Raw genomic sequence first — 25,002 nt, 5'->3', positions numbered from 1 at the left:
TTTGCTTCTTAGAAGCATTATCCCTTAGGTATATGATGAATCACCATTTCCTTTGCCGAAAGTCCAGCCTTATAAACAATCAAAGCATTATTTAACTTAAAATGTTATGTGCATGTTAATGTTCTTTCCTTAACATTTAATTGGAGATTTTCTCAATTAGCTCACCAAAATGTTACAAGGTTCCTCTGTGGCTGAATGCTATTTGAACAGAGACGCAACTAATTAGAATAATAGAACAGAATAATTGTCATTTCTTTATTTTTTATAGGCTGTTTTAAAAAGGGATTTTTTTAAGGAAGCTGTACCAAAAATGTATTATATTAGTAAATATTAGACCCATACTCTTCCTTAAGGCACTTTTTCACCTCATTATCCAGACACTCCTTTATTCTCTATCCTAATACCAATCAAGAAATGGAATGTTTTCCCAAGTTAAGAAAACCTCTCATGCATAAAAATTCAAACTGCTAACACAGATATATCAGGGGATGGCTTTTAATTTGACAAAAGATCTACATTACAAAAGAATTTCCTGAAGATTACTTTAAATATACAGCTCCCTTAGAGTGCTGACCATCAAATCAAAGAATGCTCTAAATTTTAAACGTGTTCTTTTATGGGCACACCTGTTCCTAATATTGCTATGTAAATGGTAACTATTTTCATGTGTGTCCCAATGTGGTGGGTAAATGAAAACTGGTTTGTGAGTTATTCATGTTTGCTATTGTTGGAGAAAGAGTCAAGATGGTTTAGTCTACTCTTACTGTACTCTGTCCAGCTAACCTCTTACAATCTTTCTATCCCAGGCCCAGAGGAGAGGATAGGAGAGGAAGCAAAATCTCATTCTAAGAAGCTCATTCTATAGAAAAAAGGAAACCCTATGGAATTGACAGCAATTTTTCTTTCTCCTCTTCTAGTTCTTGGTACTTTAGAATTGAGATGATCTATTATGTGTCATTCAAGTAGACTGACGTGTTTAACTGGATCCTTAAAGCCCGTAGGTTTTAGAGCCATCATTTCTGTGAATTTGTAAACCTACCCATACTTTTCTTCATGAAATTAGGGAATGGTTTTCCAGGTATTTCATGGATAGCTCAGAATGTGAGCTCCTTTGGAGTAATACTTTTATGTCCTTTTTTGGCACCTAGTACTTGAGCCATATCATAACTGGCCAAATAAAAGATGGCATATATTGCAATTGTTAGAGTCTCTGAGAGGCTTTATTGTTTAAATGCCGGTTATGAATGTAATTTTTTGGTAATATTGTTACTGTTGGTTCAACAGTCTTTAATAAGCATTTATCATATGACAAGGACTGTGCTAATTATTTTACCTCTACTATTTCACTTAATCTCAACACAGATCTATACAGTTTGCGGTATTATTAAAATACTTTATATGTAAATAAGTAAATTGAAGACAGATTAAACTCTTGCCCAGGGTTAACGAGTTGACTCAGAACCTTCCATGTTGTCATTGACTCATCTTCTCTGTCACTGGCTCTTCCACTGCCTCCTCAGTAACACAATATTTACCAACTGCACTCTTTCATTCCTGTTACAGTGAAGATATTCCAGTCATTCATTATTTTTTAGTTATAGTACACTTGTGAGCAGTTCAACCTGATGTTCCATCCCTCATTTGGGTGGAAAATTAACCAAGACGAGAAGGGAGAGACCTCGGGAAATCGATACAACTTTGAGATACACTCTTTTGTTTCGATGTTAAAATTTAACCTTTAATACCTTTGCAAAATTTACTCAACTGTCCATGAAAAGATAAACCTTCTACCTCATTTCACAAGAGGGCAGCACTCTCTTTTAAAATTTAAAGTATGACTTTTAAAAAATACAGTCACATTAACTTTTTGTCAAGAAGTTAAGCTTGAGTGGTTTACAAAAGAAGGACTGAAACCTCTCTGTGGAGAAATTTATGAGTATGAAAAGTGCAAAAATCTTTAGAGTAACTTGGGATCCTTTCAGAAAATGGAAAGATTAAAATAACCCCTAGAATTTTTTTACTTGAAAATTGAATTAGATTAACTACTTTGGTAACTTTGTAAATCTATATGTCTGCCAAAGATCATGGCTTTCTCTTCAGTTGTAAAATCACAATAAGAATGTAAAAATTTAAATTCATTCTAATTGTTTTATTCCTGTTAATTACAAACTGTTGAACAATGATTGTATGTTTAGCATTCTATACGTTATTTGAGGGATAAATAAATTTAACTTGTTTTCTCTTTCTAGCAAAGAACTTATACCTTATTGGGGTTAGAGGGAAGATAAAACAAATTGACAAAACAACCTGGAAGCAGAGCAAGGCAATATGTAAGAAAAGTACAGGATAACAGTACAGCATGATAAAGATGAACAATATTGGATAGGAAATTGTTCAATTAAAGCTATGGTACAAGTCTTTGAGTAGAAGGTGGAAATTGAATTAGACCTCGATGGATGGATAAAATTTCAATGAGTAGAAAAAGGGAGGCTATTGTTTAAGAGAAGAGAATCCTATTAGTGGAGAAAAAGTAGAGTGTATATTGGAGAAAGTTAGAAAAGCATATTCTTGAGAATATTGTGAAGAAACCATGCGTGGATTGTATAGCAAGGCCACTAGCCATATGTGACTGTCTACATTTAAATCAAAATTAGTTAAAATGAAACAAAATCAAAATTTAGTTCCTCAGTCACATTAGCCACATTTCAAGTATTCAATAGCCATGCTACTTTATTGGGCATCAAAGATAGAGAACATTTCCCTCATCACAGAAAGTTCTATTAGACAGCACTATATTACAGTTTAGATAGTTTTGGCTTGGGATGTGGGGAACATTAAAGAAAGGAAGTAGGGGGGCACCTGGGTGGCTCAGTCAGTTGGGCGTCTGACTTTGGCTCAGGTCATGATCTCACAGTTCTTGAGTTCAAGCCCCACATCGGGCCCTGTGCTGACAGCTCGGAGTCTGGAGCCTGCTTCGGATTCTGTGCCTCCCTCTCTCTATGTCTCTCTGACCCTACCCCGCTTGCACTCTGTCTCTCCCTCTCTCTCTCTCTCTCTCTCTCAAAAATAAATGTTAAAAAAAAAAAAGAAAAGAAAGGTAGTAGGCTGATATGATAGTTATCAAGAACTTTGGGATTTTAAGGCTGTAAGCAGGGAATGAACTTTTTATTTATTATTATTGCATGCTTTCAGTGGACCAAACACAGTTTGACAGGTATTGTATAAATGTTCTAAAAAGTCATAGCTAATTTACATTTGAAATCAGCTGTTGTTGTACTAGTTTATAGCTGAAGCAGTGGAGAGTGAGACAAAATAAGTGACCTTGTGATTACAGTAGGTTTTAAAGAGAATTTAGTTTGGTTTGTCATGCTAATTGGAAACAGGAGAGAATTGAGGAGAGGGAGCATCAGGAGGGGTGGCTCCAATCACTTCTGTTGGGAGGTGAGTGAGAGAACTGTAGGAAGAGGGTTTCAAACAATATTAAGACATTTTGATACTTAAACAGTTATCACTGAAGTGTATTGGTGATTCCCTATTGTGTGTAGTTTCAACATTTTACAAGTTTATGTAGAGATCATATGGTATTGATTCAGGAATCCAACAACTACTCTTTGATTGTCTACTATGTGTCAGGGACATAGGGCTACATCTGGGGATACGTCAGTGAGCAAAATGGAAGAAGTATTGCTATTTCAGGAACCACTTCACTAATGTGATGGATATTTTATTACTTACTAGTGCTTTTTTAATAATTACTGATCATTGTTGAACTATTTTATAATTTATATATATATATATATATATATATATGTTTTTATGCTTTTGTTCCTAATAATAGCCAATGTTAACACTTAAGTTATGAATTTTTTTTTTACTTTAGAGAGAGTGTGAGTGGGGGAGAGGGACAGAGGGTGAGAGAGAGAGAGAGAGAGAGAGAGGAGTAAGAGAGAGAGGATCCCAAGCAGACTCCATACTGAGCATGGATCCTGACATGGGGCTTGATACCACAACCCTGGGATCATGACCGAAGCCAAAATCAAGAGTCAGATGCTCAACTGACTGAACTACTCAGGTGCCCTAACACTTAAGTTATGAACATTTTGGTGACATATATACAGGAATACTAAGAGGGCATACATATGCTTCTCAAAATAATCCATTGTAATATATTTTTCAGAATTTTTATTAATTTGGGGGGATATGTGAAAATATTCCTGGTAATGCATAGAATTATATTAGTCTCAATTGTGCTGTAATTAAAATGATCCAGCTATGAATGAATTTTTGTTGAAACTAATGACCAGCCAACTGTATAGTACTAGTGAATATCTTTGTTGATAAGAGTATTTGAGTGTTTGCTGAGGTGTCAGAGGATCATTTTACAGAGAAAAATCAAAGTCCAGACAAGGGTTCAAATGTCTTTTTCTGGATCAAGCAGCTAGATAGTTACAGATCAAATCACAACCCAGGTGCCTTGACTCTAAGAGTGTTATTGTTTCTTATATATGCCATGAAAGATATATTAGGGCTGGGATGTAATAATACAAATAAGTAATCTAGTTCATATGCAACATTATTACTTTCTCATATTATTAAAATGGTTCCATATTGCTTTTCAGACTATTATAATAATAGTATAATCTAATTAATAATTTCTAATGAGAAAATTATGTTCTAATGATATAAGTTCTTGTCATTTTAGCCATAATCATTTCTGTAAGAGTATATAGTGTTGACTGAAAGGTAGTTAAGAGGCATATAAAAAAATATGCCACATCCAGGGCCACCTGGGTTGCTGAGTCCTTTGAGCATCTAACTCTTGATTTCACCTCAGGTCATGATGCTAGGGTCATGGGATTGAGCCCCACATCCTGCTGTGCACTGAACATGGTGCCAGCTTGAGATTCTCTCCCTCTCTCTCTCTCTTTCAATGTCCAGGGAGATGAAGTATGAACGTGTGTGCCTGAGGGCTGGAGACGACAGAGAAGGTTGGAGGCTCAGGTCATTGCAAAGAGAAAGACCAAAAAGTGCCAATCTCCTTAGGCTACAATGTAGTTTCATATTATCATTCCCTCTCCCCCCCCCCCACTCATGCACTCGCTGTCTCTAAAATTAAAAAATTATGCCACAGCTAAAAAGCAACCAATGTCTCTGGGAGTAAGCACAGAGAGGGGGTATGATGAGTCCAAGAATATTGAAATCCCTAAAAATATCCTGTAGCAACAAGATATTTAACAGCGTTATGTCGTCTTCGTAACATCCTTAATAACATCATGTTTTGAATCTACTAATGGTAGACTTGAAACTTGTGAATGTATACTTGGTTTTTGCACATTACCAACAGTCTTTCTAGTGATCAGTAAGTCTGATGATCAAGATGGGTGTTGTAAGTTTGGTAAAAGAAGAAGTCTAATTGAAAAATGATGTTGATTTTATTGTATGGATCTCATTAATTATAAAGGCGTATCTGAAGTAATATTTTAAAATATTTGCGCAATAGCAACATCACTTGGGTATTTGTTTAGCTTCCCAAGGTTACAATTTTGATGTCAGTACTCATCCTAAAAGCATAAATAGATTTTGTGCTGTGCTTTTAAAGGCTCTGTTACATTATAATCATCCTGTATTTTTAGTTTAAAGATAAAACACCAGCCAGATCAAATTCTGTATTTAAATTGCTTTAAATTCCTTGGTTTGGCAAATTTAAAGTAGAGCTGGAGAATATACCCGCCCCCCCACCTTGATCTAGTCCTAAACAAGATTGTGCCAGACTTCACTGTGTGATGGCCGACAGTGTCTTTCACCTGGAGTGGTACATTTCCTTCAGTATTTTGTCAGAGTAACCTTCATAACACATCAAACATACCTTCTCCAGACATGAGAAGCTGGGCTGGGTTCATAGTATTTTCTCTCTAGCTACTGTCCCTGAGCTCCATGAACAAAATTGCTAATTGTACTGCACCGTCTCCTTAGCCAGTGGTAAACCTGGCTCTCACTCCGCCAGTCCCCTCCGTTGGATTCCCTAGCTCAACTTGAAAGATGAAATGATGCTTCAGTTGCCTTGAACAAAACAGGCTAGATATTCTTTTGTGGGTACATATCAACTGACTTTATAAACATTCCAAAAAACTATATACCATAAAAGAGCAGGTATTAGATAATAGAGATAGATACTGGTTTCCTTGGAGAGAACCGTTTGAATTACATACCTCCTATTTAGAAACACAGTTATTATTTAAGTGAGCTGGAGTTACAAGTTATTGAGTAACTTACGAGAACAAAAAGGCTTTGTCTCTCCTTTAGAAAAGTTTACCATTGACCAGCCCACTGCTGTTGAAGGCTTATTTCTATTGAGGGCTGATTTGCTAGAATGTCAAACCATCTGGTCCCTCAAAACTTCTGAAACTTTCAAAGGCAAAAATGATGGTCTGTGGTGGCATTTACCTTCAAATCTAATTATGCCACCATGAAAAATAATACATATCCACCCAGAAAGACAAATGTGTTTTAGTTGGGAATTTCCCATCTATTTATTGATTTAATCTTGGGTGGAAAAAGTATCATGTGTTTATGGTAAAATTTTCACACGCTGTAAAAGGCACTTAGATCTCCAGCCTCTCTCTCAGAGGTAACTGTCATTGGTATCTTAATATATGTCTGTCCAGAAACATCTGTATTTCATATATTGTACCTTTGCATAACCGTGTCAATCCCCCCCTTTTGGCGTATACATACATAGCCTGTATACGTACATATACAATAGAGATTATTTATTATCAGCACATAGAACCATCTCCCTCTTTTCCACTGTGGCACAGCATTACATTGTGAGAAATCTGCCAAAATTTATTTACACAGTTGTCTATTGATGGACATTTAGATTGTTTTCAGCTTTTTGCTATCTCAGGACTTACTGAGCATCCCTGTACATGTGTCTGTATGCCTGTTTACAAATTAGATTCCTAAGGGCAGAATTTCTGATTCAGAAGTTATATACATTTTAATGTTTGGTGAATATTGCTAACTTATCCCCCACCCCCCATTTGGCAGATTTTTAAAAGTCACTTCTGCTGCTTCCAATAATCTCCAGGAAATGTAATGGCTTAAGCTTAATTCTATCAAACATAGGAATTCTTCATTCTGTGATCTGCCTATTGATTTCATTATGAGCTGCATAATACATTGTCTGGGCTCCCTGTCTCTGGGCTCGCTGTCTATACAGTGCTTTATTTTTTTTTTTTTTTTTTAAATTTTTTTTTTTTCAACGTTTATTTTATTTTTGGGACAGAGAGAGACAGAGCATGAACAGGGGAGGGGCAGAGAGAGAGGGAGACACAGAATCGGAAACAGGCTCCAGGCTCTGAGCCATCAGCCCAGAGCCCGACGCGGGGCTCGAACTCACGGACCGCGAGATCGTGACCTGGCTGAAGTCGGACGCTTAACCGACTGCGCCACCCAGGCGCCCCTATACAGTGCTTTATTGAAAACTTGTGGGGGAATAAAAAAGACAGTGTAGAAACTCATTGTTCAGAGTAAACATATGAAGGAAGAGAGATAAAGGTATCAAAAGTAAATACAACTAAAGATATTCAGGACAACAAAGAGGATGGTTGTCTTTGTCTTTTGGAAGAGCCATACTTGTAAGTATAGGAGTGGCTGTTGACTGGTTATTGGTGAGACTACTGAACGTGAATCATGATGAGTGAGTCAAAGTTTGCAGTGTCATTTTGCAGAGAATTCCAAAATGGAATGCACTGTAAATTCAGTGGCAGGAGCATGGGCCAGAGTTGAAGCAGAACTATGCTCTGAATGGACTGGCCTGCAGGCTTTTCTGATGCTTAGTGTTATACACAGAAGCACAGCTGGTCTCGCTAGGGCAGTTTGAACTTCCTCTGGGTTCCTTCAATACATATCCACATTATAGGAACAATGCCCTCCTGAGAAAAGTATCAGTTTTTTACTTGTGAGTACAAACAGTACCTACAGTTTTGATTTATCTTAACATGTTCATTGTTATTATTAAAATCTGTATTTTATTTTTGGCTTTAATTTTCTAAATCCAGATAGCTGAAGAAAATTAGAAAAGCCTTTAGAAAACCTGTAAGAACTTTCTCCAAAGCCCTTTGTGATTTAGTTTCATGTCCCACAGGCTGTCAATAGACATCTGGAATTAGGAGGTGTGGTTGCCTGGGATGGTTTCACTCTTGTCTGATGCTGCGTGTATTTTAGGAAGGATATGGTTTTGAAACATTAACTTGTCTTGGCATTATTTTTAGTCACCTAATAAAGTGCTCTCTGAATCATTAAATATTTAGAAGGTTGCTACAGGCTGACCCCTGCACCTGGTTGGCTAATTCGGAAGCAGATCAGCTGCCATTTCTCTTCCTCAACCCCTATCCTACCCATCCACTCCTCTTAAACAGAAAAAGCTCTTTGTGCCTTTTAAAATGTCTTGTAGACTCTTCTGGCTGTACGTTATGGGGGGAAAAGTACTGGATCTTTTTCTTATGAAGTATAATTTTTATTTCCCGACTGCCCCCTGTATAATTACCAAGATAGATGACATTACTGAAGAGATGAAGGTTAAAAACAATTCTTTGTGTACAAAGCATATTGCCTGAACTTTCTGGGATAAAAGGAAAGTTCCGCCTTTCATCAGGGGGGCTCAGGCCTCCATTTTAGATTGAACCTTCTGCCCTTTGGGGCTGTATATTACTTTAAATGGCTCCCAGCTGACAGCGTTGGTTGTTGGCTGATGTTAACTAGAGAGCTGTAACGCATTGAGGACTCCTCTTAATAGAGCGACAGCAGCAGCAGACAATGAATGACTTGAAATCTCAGATCATGATTAGGGTCTTGAAGCTATCTTATTTTTGAATTTTAAGCCCTGAGTTAGAAGGGTTAGGAAAAGGAGAATTGTGTATATTCTTTTCAAAGGTGTTATAATCTGGATCTTTCTCCAAGTCCGAAGGGGCTTATAATAAGTACATTTTTCTATCCATGCCCGAAGCTCTTCGTTTTGAATGAAGCCATGATGTACTGATTTATTTGTAATCACCTACTGACCTCCATATGCTTCACTTTGGAGGTTCCCAAGAAGCGTTTTTTTTTTCTTTTCTTTCCTTTTCTTTTTGTTCTTTATATTGACCGATGTAAAAAGAAACATGTTAGGTTTTGCATAGAAAATATGCTTTATAGAAGTTTACAGTTTTTAAAAATCTGAACTCTATGTTTAGCAGGAAGGGTACTTTAAGATCTACTATATGGGTAAGATATAAGTTGCTTTTCAGCAAAGCATTTAGACTGCTCTTTTTGCTTATCTTTGACCGAAGCCTAAAGAATGTCTTATTGCCTTGATGAAATTGCTAAATAAGTCAGTCATCTTTTAATAAATTAAATGAAATACAGTTTCTAAACATAAAAAGTTTCTTAATTATCCTAGCCTTTGAACGTTTTGGCCAAAATCATATATACATGTAGCTCTTTTCACTTTGGCAATGGAATGTGGTTTTTATTAAGTAATTTAGATTTAGATTTTATTGATTCCACTGTTGAGTTTTCCTGTGCTTCTCTCTGGTTCTGTAACCTTTGCTTCCTCGTGGAACTGCCTGTCCAAGTTTGAGACGTGGCTTATTCAGTGGGAGAATCTTAGCATATTCAGTGTTGGTTGTTACAGGCATTGGCAGTATTATGTTCCTCCCACCTCTTGAGGATTAGCGCACAATTTATTTGCACACTCGTTTAGACTGGCAAGATGTCGACTACTTCAAATTTCATTATCCAATTTATTAAGTCTCTCCGGTGATGTACTGCTTTCATTGGAGGCCTCTGTTTTTTTGTTTTAATGATTGAAGGATTATAAGACACAATGTATCATAGAGGTGCTTGGTAAAAATAGAAATGGCCGTGGAGATGTAAGGTGTATTACCAAGATGATATTTTGTATACAGAGTTTAAACTGAGAAAGTATTTTTATTTATAGATATCAAACAAATACATAGTAAAGTGTGTTTACAGTTATAAAAGCAATTAACTTTTATATTTTACAAGTCTCACTTCTGATGTGTCACTCAGTTATCAAAGAGAATAGTACTTTTGAATAATATATTACATTTTAGCTATTTGAATTTTATAGAATATTTTTGGATTTTTACATAAATGATCAATTTGTCTTTAAAACTTTACATTTTTAATGTCAATTACATGGCAATAAAAATATTTTAGTTGCCTTTCAGTGTTTACATGAGACTATAGTTACCCTATTATTAAAATTCGGTAAGAATTAGCAATTTTTTCTTTTGAGTGGTTCCATATGGACCCAGTGAGTATTTTTCCCCTTTTTCTCCTAAAGAGGGTGTTATCATAGCTAACTTCATCAATATCTTAGTTTTGAGATTTTATAATTTAGGAGCCTTATTTAAGTGAGCAGAGGATGTTAGTTCTGAGACTGGGTGTCAGGCATTTGTAGGGACCATCAGGGAAGCTAGTCTTTGGTACAGAGACTCTTGACTGATGGAAATTCCACCTTAGAATTCCAGGTGGGAACCTACTCTTCCCCTCTTTCTTTATCCTGGCTTCATCTCTTCTAGCATATAGGTACCTATTATGCTTTGGGGAAAACTCCCTAATATGCAGGATGATGCTTCTTTTCCCTCATAAAGATTAGCCTTGTCTAAGGATAGAGGATATTTGGAGTTCTAATAATAACATATCATTCTTGCTCTGGTGTAAGAACCCATTAAATGTAAGACTCTACTTGAGAGAAAGACTGTGGTATTTTCTGTTGTTCCGCAGAGTTTTTATTTAATTCATTCTTCTGATACGTGCATGGGGGTTTGCATGTTTGCACGTGTCTCTGATCACAAGCATCCAGCACCCTGGGTGGTAGTTGGAAGTTTGCCCAGCTGAGAAAGATTGTTCTTTTTCGCTCACTCCTTTATTTATTTATTTTTTTGTGGTGGTGGTGGTGCTGGTGGTTCCTTTTGTCTTGTATTTATGTAAAAAGTTTATTTGTTGCTGCTGAAAGATCTCAGCATGTGGCCTCAGAGCCCTCACAGATCAGGGTCAGCCTGGTCAGTTTCTGTATAAGTTTTGCTGCTCCATTTTGATGATTAGTCTTCATGCTGATGTCAATGCTTTTCTTTTTTTTTTTTTTTTTTTGGATACAAAATGCTCAGATTAATTTTACTTATAAATTTCTGAATAATCATTAGTTTACCACACTTGTTTCTGAAATTAATAGTGTGTGTGTATAAATCTGAATTGGGCACCTTGAGGTGAAATGCATTCTGCTAGAAATCTCATAAAGCCATTTTTCCCCTGGAGACATGTTGGTTTTATGAATAAATGATGAAAATATTTTAAAAGCTTGTTAAATTTTGTATAGATCCGCATATGTAAAACATATGCTATTGAAATACTGATATGAAAATAAGCTGGGAACGAAATGGAAATAAAAGTGGTTTGCAAATCCAAAAAAGAATAACCATATTGTATATTGTTCCCTGATAGATGTTTTTTTCTGTTGTTAATGGAATCAGTTTCTCCATATGATTGACTGCTAACAATTTTGATGTTTAAGTAACTCAAATAGGCTTTTAGGAGATAACATATTCCAATTTCAGGGTTTTTTTTTTCTTTGCTCTGTGCCCTGATGCAAAACGTAAACTTAGTTATATTAAGATTAACATCATTCCATGTGTGATTGTGTCATCTTTAAAAGCATTATATATTTATGATGAAATTCTGTGCATAGCCAGAGAAATATGCTTCATCTGGACATATCTGTCAGACTTTTATTGGCATACTACATAGATATGTAATGCAAAAGCAAAACCACATTTTTGCCTTGGAATGATGTCCATAATATCTGTGCAGAGACTATATCATTTGGAACTTTTCCTTTAAAGCAATTACACTGAAAACTTTGTAGAAGTGTTTCTGTGAGTGCCACTAATAATTTAAGCTCAAAATTCAACATTGAAAGTAACTGGTTATTTACTCCCATTTTGGGTAGTTTCACTTCAGTTTTATTTCAGACATAAGCCAATTCTCCACATGAAAAGAGCCTGAGTGACTTTTGGTAGTGTCAGTGAGATAAACGCTCCTCTGAAAGTATTTTCCCCATCACTTTATTGTTAAAACCTTTTTAGAAACAATACAACTGATCACACGTATTTTGTTTGGTGGTTTGTGTCGGTTTCCTGCGCCCGCCCCCTTTTATTTTCATGGGTGGGTTCCAAAGTGGAATATGGATCCCACGATCTATTCTGGACGAAGACAACTTGAGAGATACTGCACTGCAGTTTGGGGAAGGGAGGCCTCCAGGAAGTGGGAGTGAGCTTCTCTTCAAACTGTGAGGGGTGGTGGAAGGGAGGATGCTGATTAAAATAATAAACAACTGCTGGAAAGAGAAGTGGATTACCACACTGCTGTCAGATCGGTGAGGGGAGCGGGGAAGCCCTCGGACGCTGCCCTCCCCTGCCGCAAAGTCTGCAGAAGGGGGCCTTTCCATCTGCTGCTGGAACTTTTCTCCGGACAGATAGAACAACTTTTCAAACAACTTAGTTCTGTTGCACTGACAGCATCCCTTAGGCATAGCCTGACCTAGGGAAATGGACTGAAACTAGCTTGGTGGTTGCCATAGCAACGCAGGCTGCGGTGTCTGGGAGAGTGCAAGCCGGTGGCCTCTTGTCCCCTCTTTGGGTGTTTCTTCAGACAAGAGTACACTCCTTGCTGTTTGAACTCTACATAAGTCATGCTCTTTGAAAACTGGCTCTTTACCCAGGATTTTTTTTTTTTTTTTTTTTTTTTTTCTGAACCCAGTTTGATTGGGGGAAGTTGGTAATATTTGGCTTTTTTTTTTTTTTTTTGCCTTCTCTCATGCAAGTTTCCAGGATATAGCTTCTTTTTTGCTGTGTGTAATTGAGACCAAACTCTAAGCTTGGGGCCCAGGAGAGAACAGTTGTGGGCTGCAGGTCATTAGTGAGGTGAGCAGAAGGGAATCCTGGGCTTCCCAGAGAAAAAGGAGACCATGCCAGCCTCGTGGAACACAGCTACCAGAAATTATAGAGGCAGGTCTATTCCTTGCGAACTCCGAAGTCCATGAAAAGACGGACCCACGGTGGGGTGGCTAAAATGTCCCGGCACAGGCTGCTGCTGCTTATGGACCATAGCTCAAAGGCAAGGCTTGTAAAGGATTTTACAAAGGATTTTAAAGTATAGCCAGAAAAGATACGGATTTTAGAAGTTAAAAGCTGTTGTCTGAAGGAAGTTTGCCGGAAAGATGTAGGCTTCAAGGGCTACTGGACGATGATTGGTTTGAACTTCAGTTTACGGGAATTGCTGACAAAATTTGAAAAGGTATGCAGAAAGGGGACTTCATGAATGTGCTTTTTTTCTTCCTTGTCTGTTTTTTTTTTCTTAAACTCTGCATTTAGATGACAGATATTCTGTTGACTCTTTGATTATTTAATGTAATTTCTAAGGCATATTTGATTTGACATATCCTTTTTTACACGTTTTTCCAACTAAAGAGCAAATTAGCAATTCTTTCCTTTGGTCAGGAGAGCTTCTCACGATGCCTGTCAATTTTAGAATTCCACATCAGAAGAGGTCCTTTGTACTCAAGTCGACTGGTAATTTAATTGAAAGTTATTTTGGAAAGAAAAAAAGAAAACCAGCAACAACACTGGGTTTTCATGCCAAAGTCTGACTTCATCAGGCATGGGTTCTGTTTTCCATACCCCTCAGGTTTCTCTCCTTGCAGTTGGCTGAGCACTGCCTTTCCCAGCCTGCTTTCGGAAGATTCAGTTCTGAGAGTTGGGAGAAGATGCCTCCCAGTGACAAGGGCCCATCCGATCTTAAACTTTTCCTTTTTTATTTTGAGTGTCTGTTTTATATGGGGAGCTCTTGCATGCACTGTGGGGCTTTCACGCTTGGATCATTAATTTTGTACTCAGTTCTTTTTTCCATAGGAAAGTTCTTGGCACACTCTAGGATTGAGCCCAGCCTGCCAAAGCTACCTTACATTTATAGTTAAACAAAACAGAGAACCTCAACGTGCTGCTCATGGGCTCCTGCCCTTCCTTAGCCTTTGGATGCCAAGCACTTACCTTCTTTCAACTTCCAGTCTTTAAAGAAAAAGAAAGAAGTGAAGTAATTTCACTATGTGCTTAAGTCAATTATTTATCAGTTGTTAAAGATGTGCTCAGTGTCTTTCACCCCGAATACCCTACGGTTCCTTATGAGTACAAATATAAGCAAGACTGTATCGAGTCATTAAAGGAATAATGGGCTTTTTCTTACCAAACTACAATTGCCAGAGGAAAATGGCATAAAACCACGTCATTTGAAAAATTTAGAAGCTTTTCCAGAACAATTGCAGTCATTGCTTCCCTCCTGGTGATAGAAACAGTGTGGTGGGAAGAGTGTGGAGAAAGAAGAATTTAGTTTCTTCTGGTTGGATGCTCCCCCTGCCCCCATGTCTCCTGCACCCCGACTGTAGCACTAAGGATTGTAACACAGGACGCACTTTGACCTCTTGCTTTAATATGTTATTAAGCACCTAAATTCCTGAGAGTAAGGATGGTTCCCAGTCAACTTGCTCACCATTTAAAAGGGGCAGAGGAGGGAGGGAATATCTTTTTTATGGCAGCTGGTAACAGCAGGTGACAAACTTTATGACCATAAAGAGGTCTGTTAGCTTGGTTTGTATAGATTTCTCTGTTTCTTCCTAAAAAGGTATAGGGCATATGTTGCATGAATAATTCATTACTTAGACCCCCCTGTGAGGCAGTAATTGTGGGCAATGGCTGGACTTTTGTATTGTAATTGCTGCCATTAGTCTTAAAAAGCCTAGGTCCGATTCCAGAGGTTAGGAACCTGCCTTAGCCTTCTGGCCATTTTATTGGCAAGGTTACAAGTTCTGGTTATATTAGTATATTTCTTCTTTTAACTCCCAAACCTTATTATCTGCCTAGTTCTTATTTTAGTAGCTGAGTTGACAGTAAAAGAAGTCTGCTGGCTTATTCCTATCAAAGCCTTGATTTGGGATTTTTTTTTTTTTTTTTTTGAGACAAAGGCAAATTCAAAGAAACAATCCTGCCGCCATTCACAATCTGAAGTTCTCCGGATATGTTTATTTTTAGTTTAAACGCTTTTATGAAAACCAACGTGAGAGTTAATCTCTTTGCCATATTTCGTTTGTAGGAAGTTGCCATGCGTGAGTATATTTTTCTCCAAGTCAAGTATTTAAAAAAATCCTTTGTGTATTTTCACAAAAGCTGTCTCATATATAGCCTGTGCTGTGTTGACTCGTTGCCAGGAAAACGGGTGTTTTGGAAAGGTACCACTACCTCACACCTCTCAAATACAACTACCTACCTTCCCCCAGCTCGGAAAGCAATGATGCCATTTTTAGGGAATGATCAAGGCCTACTGCTGTAATGCAAAAGCCACACGATACAAGAATAACAGTCTGTCTATAGTTCTTTTACTCTCCATTCCCCCAGTCCTGTCTTCTTCTCGGTTTTAGGGATCTGCTTCTTGAGAGGATATGTACCTCGGTGGTGATGTCATGCTTCTCATGTCAGTAGTTGAAATGCTTCAGCCTGCGGTTTAGGTTGTCATAGGAAAAAGGTAACTTTGCTATGCTCCTGAAGCCCTTTCAGGCTTTAAGAACCCTAGGGTCCAAAGATGCGATGTGGTGGGTCCTTCAATGATGGTTAATCCGAAAACTTGTAGACTGATCAGATAATTGAAATTTCCAAATGACTGCAGACCTTCCCTGTAACTTCAAGGCAGCAGTCGGTTTGTGACATTGAAAGGGGGTATTCTGGTTGATGTTTTTGAATTTTAGAGAAATTCAGTGGTTTTTTTGATTTATATTGTGTATCTGTTCATACACAAGTGTTTGGCACATGATTGAGTTCTGTAATATGGTTATCTAGTCCCAAATGGGTGATGCCAGGATTGATTTTCTAGCATAGGCAGGACAGGCAGATTACACTTGGTACTCATTCCTCATCTCTTAGGACCAGAAAAGGCAATGCGGAGCATCCCTGGGAATCCAGAAGGCAGGAGGTATTCTCTATTGTTCCCTCAAGGTGACAGCTCATGAAGGATCAGGAGATCCCAGCCGATGGAAACCATGTGTACCCCATAGTGGTCCTTAAGAGGAGGTGGAGACTGGAACTTCTTTCCAAGGGAGGATGACCTTGTGGCAGGATATGCCTGCCAGAAAGCAGGACCTTGTCATCTAACCAAGTGATGAGGGAGGAGCCCCAAGCAGGCTCCACGCTGTCAGTGCAGAGCCCAACACGAGGCTCGAACCCATGAACTCTGAGATCATGACCTGAGCTGCTGTCGGGCACTTACCGGCTGAGCCACCCAGGCGTCACCACAATGTTTAGTTGTAAAACAAATGTGTTCTTGAAGACACAGCAAACTTCCACTTTCAAGGTCTAGTCATGTGTTCAACAGTTAGTAAATAGTTATTAAGTGTGTGGTATGTACCAGGCACTGGGCTGAGTTCATGGATGGAGTGGAGAATAGGTTAGACATGCCCTCCTTGAGCTTATGGCCTAGTGGGAGGAAAATCAAACCTTAAACACAGAAAGTGTTCACTGCAGTGTGTGATGCGGCAAATGGAGATAGCTATGAGAGTAACAGGTAGGCCTAGTCTACTCCAGGGGCAGAGAAGTCTTTTCTGGAGAAATGATATTTAAACTGGGACTTAAAAGATGCGTTTGAAGTTAATGTAGGGAAATGTGTCTTGGGGGAAGAAATTGAGAGGTTTCTGGGCCATAGGACAGATCAGGAGGTGAGGACTTGGGTGCTCCAGGATTATAGTTTTAAACATTTAACATGCAATAATCTTAGGTTTTCAAACCTGTTCAATTTTGATTATACCATCTGACTTGGGGAATTAAGGTGGGGCAGTAATTTGGCCACATGAAACATTTCACAACTGCTCCTAAGAACCTTATGTTCGTATTGTCAACCAAAACTGTGTACTCCAGGAGGAAGGCCAATGTATTTTAATTCACCAGGACTTTAATATGTTTCAGTAACAACCTGGTATAGATTCAAGGATTTGGAACACCTTTGGGTTATGAAAGGTATTTTGATTCATAGCAGTGTTTCCTCTGTTTGAATTTACAATGTATATTGTTTATTGATTCTTTATCGTTGCAAGTGACTTGTTCAAATTCTCTTGGAAGGGCAGTTAGTTGTGGGCTTGTTCCACTAAGTTATTCAGCTTTTTTCCTACTCTGTTCTAACATATTTATAATCATAGATAATGGGATAAGAACATTACTGGCATTGATTTCTTTATAAATGCTGCTATAGACCAGGCATTACTACTTTCTATTGTCTGTCAAATGTGATTCCATAATTATTAATAGAGTGATTAAAATCTATGAGATTTGTTGTTGAAAGCAAATGTAGTCTATAAATAATTCATTGAATAATTTAATGAAATTAATCATAATAATTAGTTGAATAATTAATTTCAATTACTATCCCAGAAGCTTCACAAAAGCCTCAAAGCATATTTACATATCATGTATGTAAATTTGATGATATTTTTTGGTTGTTATATTATTTCTTGGTGATATCTGACTTGTTAAAAAAAAAATGTCATGATCCTCATTTCAAATCCTAAAGCTGTGGCAACAACAATCCCACTGAGTTCCTGTTAATCAATCCCAAACTGTCTCTGAATTCCAGTCTTGTTTTTGAAAGGAACAGTGGATTTCTTTTCCCCTAATGCTTAACCTTGTTGATTTAGCCTGAGACTTGGGATATGGTGGGGAGATCGTTGCTGACCTCACTCCTTCACCTTCAGGAAAGGGGTCAGGACTCCTTCAGAGAAAACATTGCTGTGGCCATGTAGGGTTAGGTAAATATGCCATATGAAAATAAACCAAAATTATGTCAACAAGGTCTGAAGAGGATGAATCTATTCTAGCACCAATTCAGTTGAAGACTTTCTAGGGGCACTATATTCTTAATCTCTGTTTCCTATCAGAGGGTTCAAGCAGTTCTGTTTATTAAAATCTAAAGAAACTGTTTTGCTGACATGGTTATAGCCACTACTGGATTATAGAACATTATAAGGAAGTAAAATGTGTGTGACATACAGTTATAAGTGTTGGCATATAATATCTCTGTGGGTTAGATAATTAGAGAAATGTCCAGGTAAGGGCAAAATTGGTATGAAAATATCAGTTATTAAATAAGCAACTAAATAAATATTTTCCTTTACTTAGGAGGTTAATTTTGACCTGGGTAGTGGGTGTTGCGTACAAGAAACTAATTGGTGAATCTCTCTGAACTTTTTTCATCTTCTGGAAGGCTGTGCTGACAGTGTGTGCATCTTATGCTTTTGATGATGTTTTCCTATGTTGTCATCTTAGTCTAACCCCTGGTTTCCTAACTTTGTACATTATGCTTAACGTTGTTAGAAAGTATGTTTCGAGGGAATCCTTAAAGATCTGTTCTGTCTTATTTTTAAACGTGAGTTCTTTGCTTTTGGCCTCTCTGTGCACATGACCAGCTTATGTTAAATGCCTGGAAGAACATTGCTTTGTGCTTCTACATGGATTACCTTCCCATAACTAATTATCAATAACTATTTTGTGCTGCTTAATGTTCAGAATGGCTTGTAGGTGACAGAGGTACGCAGTAGTAGGGCAAGTCCCCCAGCTGTGCAGTGAGAGTAAAACCTCCTTCATGGGATTTCAATTTATTTTAGCATTTGGTGCTACATTAGGGTCATGATCTAACAGCCTCCCGTGCTGGCATCTTGATTTTAAAGCCAATGCATCATTGCACAATCATCTATGAAGGAATATGATGCATTAACTGCAGGTAATTCTAAATTTCCAGTGAAAGAATAGGCAGGGCTTTGCAGTACAAGCCTCTAAATAATTTTAGTTCCCGTGTTAAATATTTTAAATGAAGAGATTAAACAAAATGATTACTGCACTCCCTTCCAACTGTTGATTATGTGAGTTTCCTTGGTATTATAGTAGCTAATCTGCCAGTCAATTAAGGTGAACTTAATGCTTTCATTAATGCATTTATACATTTGTCTGTCTACCTAGCTGTGTCTATTTTAAGTTAGGCTAATGCTGTGTAACAGACTGCGAAGAATACAGAAGAAATAGTAAGGTGATTTTTATGATTTTAGGAGCTTTTAATATATTTGGCCAGATAAATATACCACCAAATGTCAGTAAAACAAAATAATGTGTGCTCATTTTCTTTGCTTTCTGGTTGTTGATTTTCTTCCTAACTTTTGTGGAGGCTGAGGTGTGGAAGGGTTTTTCACATACTGAAAGTTGCATTCCAACATGAATATATGATGACTGGTAGTGCTCTTAACCAGGACTTGATGAAAATACCTGCAGTCGTTGGCCAGTGAAGGAGTTCTGTTTTACTCCATTTGTCTTTGTGGCTGGGTTGGTAAAGGCATCACCTGGTTGGATACGAGGAGCCAAAGGTGCTTTGTGTTCTTGGTATGCAGATTTGCTGATTTTGTTGAATACTTTTGTGAAACTTAAAAAAAAAAACTTGGGGCGCCTGGGTGGCTCAGTCGGTTGAGCGTCCTACTTTGGCTCATGGCATGGTCTTGCAGTTTGTAAGTTCGAGCCCCGCGTCGAGCTCTGTGCTAACAAACAGCTCAGAGCCTGGAGCCTGCTTCAGATTCTGTGTGTGTGTCTCTCTCTCTCCCACTCCCCTGCTCATGCTCTGCCTCTCTCTGTTTCTCAAAAATAAATAAATGTTTAAAAAAATTTAAAGTTAAAAGAATTAATAAAACTGTATGTGGATCTTAATGCACTTCTGTCTTCCTACTTCTCTTGGCTATGAAAGGAAGCAAATATATCAGGCTACTTTAGGAAGTAGTGGTTTGAAGTTTCCTTGTGGTTTTCCTTGTGATTTGTGTGTAGGTCTAGTCCACTGACAGTAGTTTTTAGGAACTGATCCAGGAAATTTGAGTCCATATTCACTTTGGCCATAGAGAGCAAAGGGGTGCCTCGCTCACTGTGTCGTTTGGCTTCTTGAGAAAGATGGCTATCATGCATATATAGAGCATGATCTTTTAATATATCTCTTTCGATGTCTTGAAATGCATTTCAGGACACAAAAGTAAAACAGTTACATCCTAAAGGATAAGGACTAGGTTCAGAAGTTGACACCAAAGAACCTTTCAATAGAACTTGCCTTACCTTTTACTTTTTTCACCGAGAATTTCTCTTTGAAGCATTCCAAACTGAAATTATAATGGGATTGCCATTTTACGTGCATGATGTTGTCCAACCTGAGCACCTTGAATCCGTATCTGGCTCCGTCCCCTGGTCCCCTGTTGGTGTCTGCTCTGCACTCTGTGGAATAGAGGTGCTAGTGAAATGCCCAGGAGCCAACAATGTCAGAGTTTTTGTTTGGTAGTGAGCTCCAATTCTGGGCATACCCAGATCACACTTTGCAGGTGAACCTGATTTGGCTTTGTCACTAGGGTAAGATAACCCCAGAGACCAACAGGCTTGCAAATTTGGACCATACGTTTTGCAGAAGCTGTCCATCAAACTCTGTGTTCATCTCTCCCACTCCTCATATCTGACCCTATTAATGTCATGTTAGACATCACAAATCTCAGAAATTATAATACATCATTTCTGCCCTTCATGTAGAAATGATAACTTCCTACCATGCTTATTAGAGTACTGAGGTGCAAAGGCCTTTCCACGTGTCCTTCTGGTTAGTCTAGATCTGTAGATTTTTTTTTTTAATTTTTTTTTTCAACGTTTATTTATTTTTGGAACAGAGAGAGACAGAGCATGAACGGGGGAGGGGCAGAGAGAGAGAGAGAGACACAGAATCAGAAACAGGCTCCAGTCTCCGAGCCATCAGCCCAGAGCCTGACGCCGGGCTCGAACTCACGGACCGCAAGATCGTGACCTGGCTGAAGTCGGACGCTTAACCGACTGCGCCACCCAGGCGCCCCTAGATCTGTAGATTTTTAAAAAACAATCTTTTAGATCCCGACCTCTAAGTGTTGGTTCTTGATGGATTGCTAATCAGGAGTGAGTTCTAAATTAGTGAAAGCATTCTGAGTATTCAACGAATTTCTATTTAATTTTTCATCATATTCATTTGGAATTGGAAAACTTAAGAGTGAGGCCTATAAAGGAAAACTGAAGATGAGAAAGGTAATAAAACTATGGAATTTAAGAATTTATTCTCCTTTTACTAATTCAGATTCATGACCTGAAATAATTTTTTAATTGCTGTAGTAAGTTGCCTTAATAGTCATTACCAGCTAATGCCATGGAGACTCATTGGACACCTTCACGGCCCCTCAGGTTCTTGTTTTTCTGTTTTTAAGTCCCCACTCATTCGTTGGATGGGAGTGGCTGTCACACTAGAGTTAGGTACAACTAGCTTGCTTTCATTTTATTCAGGAAGAAAAGATGATTGCCAAATGAATACAGATAATTGTGTTGACAGCTTTATAGTGGAGAGTATTAAAAATTGATAACGACCTGTGTATTTATTTTTTAATGTTTATTTATTTATTCTGAGAGAATGCATGCACGTGTGAGTGGGGGAGGGGCAGGGAACGTGGGGTGAGACAATCTCAAGCAGGTTCTGTGCTATCAGTACAGAGCCTGTTGTGGGGCTCGATCCCACAAACTGTGAGATCATGACCTGGGCTGAAATCAAGAGTTGGACGCTTAACTGACTGTACCACCCAGGTGATCTTACACTGTGTATTTTAAATTTTAAATTTATTATATTTATCTAATTACCAAAAGAAACCCTGTTTTTGTAAAAAAAAAAAAAAAAAAAAAAAGAAACTCAGAAGTGTAAAGAAAAAACCAAAATCACATTTAAGTTTCTTGTACAGAGATTATACTATTTTGATGATTCTTACAGTTTTTTGATGTATGTGTGTGCAATGATGTACAAAAACATATGCTAATTTAAACACCTACTTTTAAAATTAAATTAACATCATAATATATAGTTTTGTATCCTGTATTTTTAAACTTAATATTATATACCATTAATGTATTATGATAGCTTCCACTGTTTTACTTTAAAAATAATTAGTGTAGTAAATGTGTTTATACATAAATCTTCCTAGGATAGGTAATTTCAACAATTTTAAGGCTTTTTATTACAGATTGTGAAAATGCTTTTTCAAAGTCTGCACCAGTTTTTATTATTAATTTATAATCATTCTTATTTACTTTATACTGAAACTTAGAAAAATAATTTTCTGTTTAACAGAAATACTATTTTGCCATTTTTATTTCTTAATGGGAATAAACGTTTTAATGAAAATATTCTATTAAAATTTTAGAAATAAACTATTAAGCTGGAAGGACAAACTATTAAGTTTGTCTAAATGAGAGAAAAATAGGTAAAATTATGTAATATCTATGTAAAACATCATATTTTGAGGGCATTTTTGCCTGTGTATAAAGGGGAAAGAGAATCTGGGTATTAGATAGCGTTCAGTGATTTGGTGATAATAATTATATAAAATTTCAAAAATTTCTTATGAATCTGAAATACCAACATCTAACAAACTGGTACATGAAATTTGATTATAATACATTGTGTTTTTAAGAACTGGGGAGATCAATATATTGAAGATTTAAAGGCTGTTGTTTTCAATGTAAGAATTGTGGAAACACTTGAATTTGTTATTATCATTTAAAGTGAATTTAACTTTTGCTTAAAAATAACTCATCTGCTGAATGTAAAAAAATAAAGTTCTGTATAGCAACCCTAAGGGACTGTTGATGCTAATACCTAACATTTGCATTATCTCTTTGCTCTTTTCTCTTTAGGACATCCAGGCAGAAATTGATGCACATAATGACATATTTAAAAGCATTGATGGAAACAGGCAGAAGATGGTAAAAGCTTTGGGAAATTCTGAAGAGGCTACAATGCTTCAACATCGACTAGATGATATGAACCAAAGATGGAATGACTTGAAAGCAAAATCTGCCAGCATCAGGTCAGAATAGTCAATATCAAAATAAAAAATGATGGGGGAGGGAGATTTTTATGATTTTAGTCTATCAGGGAATGAACAGGAAGCCCTACCACCATGCTATTTTCTCAGAAGTAGTTTAAGATCTAAATGCAGGGGCACCTGGCTGGCTCAGTCGATAGAACACAAGACTCTTGATCTCGGGGTCGTAAGTTTGAGCCCCATGTTGGGTATAGAGATTACTTAAAAATAAAATCTTGGAAAAAAATAGAAAAAAAGATATAAATGCAAAAAGTTTTTTTTTTTTTTTTTTTAAGTTACAGTTTTAGCTACATTTATATCCAGGGCCCTCTGCCAACTGTTCTTCACTATTCACAAATTTGCACATCATATTTTAAATTTAATTATACTAATAGGAATAATGTTACCAATACTTGCTTGTTATTGAGTGTTTACCTTGACCAAGTACTATGTTAACATCTTCATAAACATTGTTTAGTACTCAAAATATCCCAGTAGGTGAATAGTAAAATTCTTTCTTACATGAAGAAACAGAGGCTTAATGAATACATGGAACTTGAGAAGTTTTTGAGCTAACAAGTTCCAAGCCAGGATTTTTTTTTAACATGAAATTTATTGTCAAATTGATTTCCATACAACACCCAGTGCTCATCCCAACAGGTGCTCTCCTCCATGCCCATCACCCACTTTCCTCTCCCTCCCACCCTCCATCAACCCTCAGTTTATTCTCAGTTTTTAAGAGTCTCTTATGGGTTGCCTCCCTCCCTTTCTAACTTTTTATTTTCCCCTTCCCCCCACCCATGGTCTTCTGTTAAGTTTCTCAGGATCCACATAAGAGTGAAAACATATGGTATCTGTCTTTCTTTGTATGACTTATTTCACTTAGCATAACACTCTCCAGTTCCATCCACGTTGCTACAAAAGGCCGTATTTCATTCTTTCTCGTTGCCAAGTAGTATTCCATTGTATATATAAACCACAACTTCTTTATCCATTCATCAGTTGATCCAAGCTAGGATTTGAATCCAGATCTTTATGACTCTTGGCCATGAATGTTTTGCTTCATTATGCTAGTTGTATGTCCAATTAGAAAATGTATTTATAGAAATTAAATATAGCTCATGGACACTGAAGTAGAAAACTGATGATTCGTGTCTGCCTTTGTAGAGAGTAAAATAAGGATGAATTTGAAGACTAGGATGCCGACGAGGAAAGGACCCTGAGAAAATATGTAGTGTGGCAATTATTAATGCTGTTGGGAGTCTGGAATTACATTTAATGGATGGTGAACAGTACCCAACTGGATATGAGGTTAGAGGAAACTGACTGAGAACATGCTATTGAGCAAAGATCCAAAAGAGGAATTTTGGTAGAAAGACCTAGATTTTGCATTTGGGTCAGTTTCTCTTAAGGTTCAGAAACTGTATGATGTATTGAAAAATGTACATCCTTAAACAAAATGATCTTAAGTTTGACTCTCTGATTTTGCAATTTACTTACCGATCTTAGACAAGTTGCTCCATTTCTCTGATCTTTAGTTTTCTCATTTACAAAATCAAAATATAAATATTTAATCCACATGATTGCTCTGAAGATTGAAAGGGATATTATGATAGTTCCTTAACCTAGGTAAAGCCCATCTAATGTAGCATCTAGTTGATTTTTACTTATGTAAAGGGGCTCAGTGGCTCTGCTTCATCTGGTTTCTGATTTCATAGAACAAGTTCACAGAGAGTAGAAATCTTTATTGATGATTTGTTGTGAATAAGCTTTAAAAAAATTTTTTTTTTCTAAAGAGATATCCTGAAAGGTTGTTACTCTTCTGGGTCTCATAGAGGGAGATTCACACTTCTTTTTATTCTTACAGAAGGGGGTAGTTTAGCATGACCATGGCAGCCTGTGTGTAAAGGTCCTCTTGGAGATTATGTCAGCATCTGCCAACTACTTTTTTTCAATAAGAGAGG

The 25,002-nt window shown here is 37.3% G+C and overlaps 1 protein-coding gene across 9 annotated transcripts in view; it reads left to right on the top strand.

The window, feature by feature from the left end:
• Positions 1-25,002, top strand: part of UTRN (utrophin) — a 492,724-nt gene that overhangs the window by 315,013 nt on the left and 152,709 nt on the right. For 7 of the 9 annotated variants that reach the window (XM_040448951.1, XM_040448950.1, XM_040448952.1 and 4 more), the window contains one exon: positions 22,869-23,041. In XM_040448951.1, coding sequence (XP_040304885.1) covers positions 22,869-23,041 — 173 coding nt within the window. Of the gene's footprint in view, positions 1-12,962; positions 13,363-22,868; positions 23,042-25,002 lie in introns of those variants that run through there. The other 2 variants (XM_040448957.1, XM_040448956.1) reach the window with 2 other exon arrangements.

The sequence above is a fragment of the Herpailurus yagouaroundi genome, unplaced genomic scaffold (assembly GCF_014898765.1).
Source record: "Herpailurus yagouaroundi ecotype Mexico unplaced genomic scaffold, PumYag 198, whole genome shotgun sequence".
Lineage (NCBI taxonomy): Eukaryota > Metazoa > Chordata > Mammalia > Carnivora > Felidae > Herpailurus > Herpailurus yagouaroundi.
Note: the sequence above shows the minus strand (reverse complement) of the source record. Positions and strands in the feature narration are given on the sequence as shown.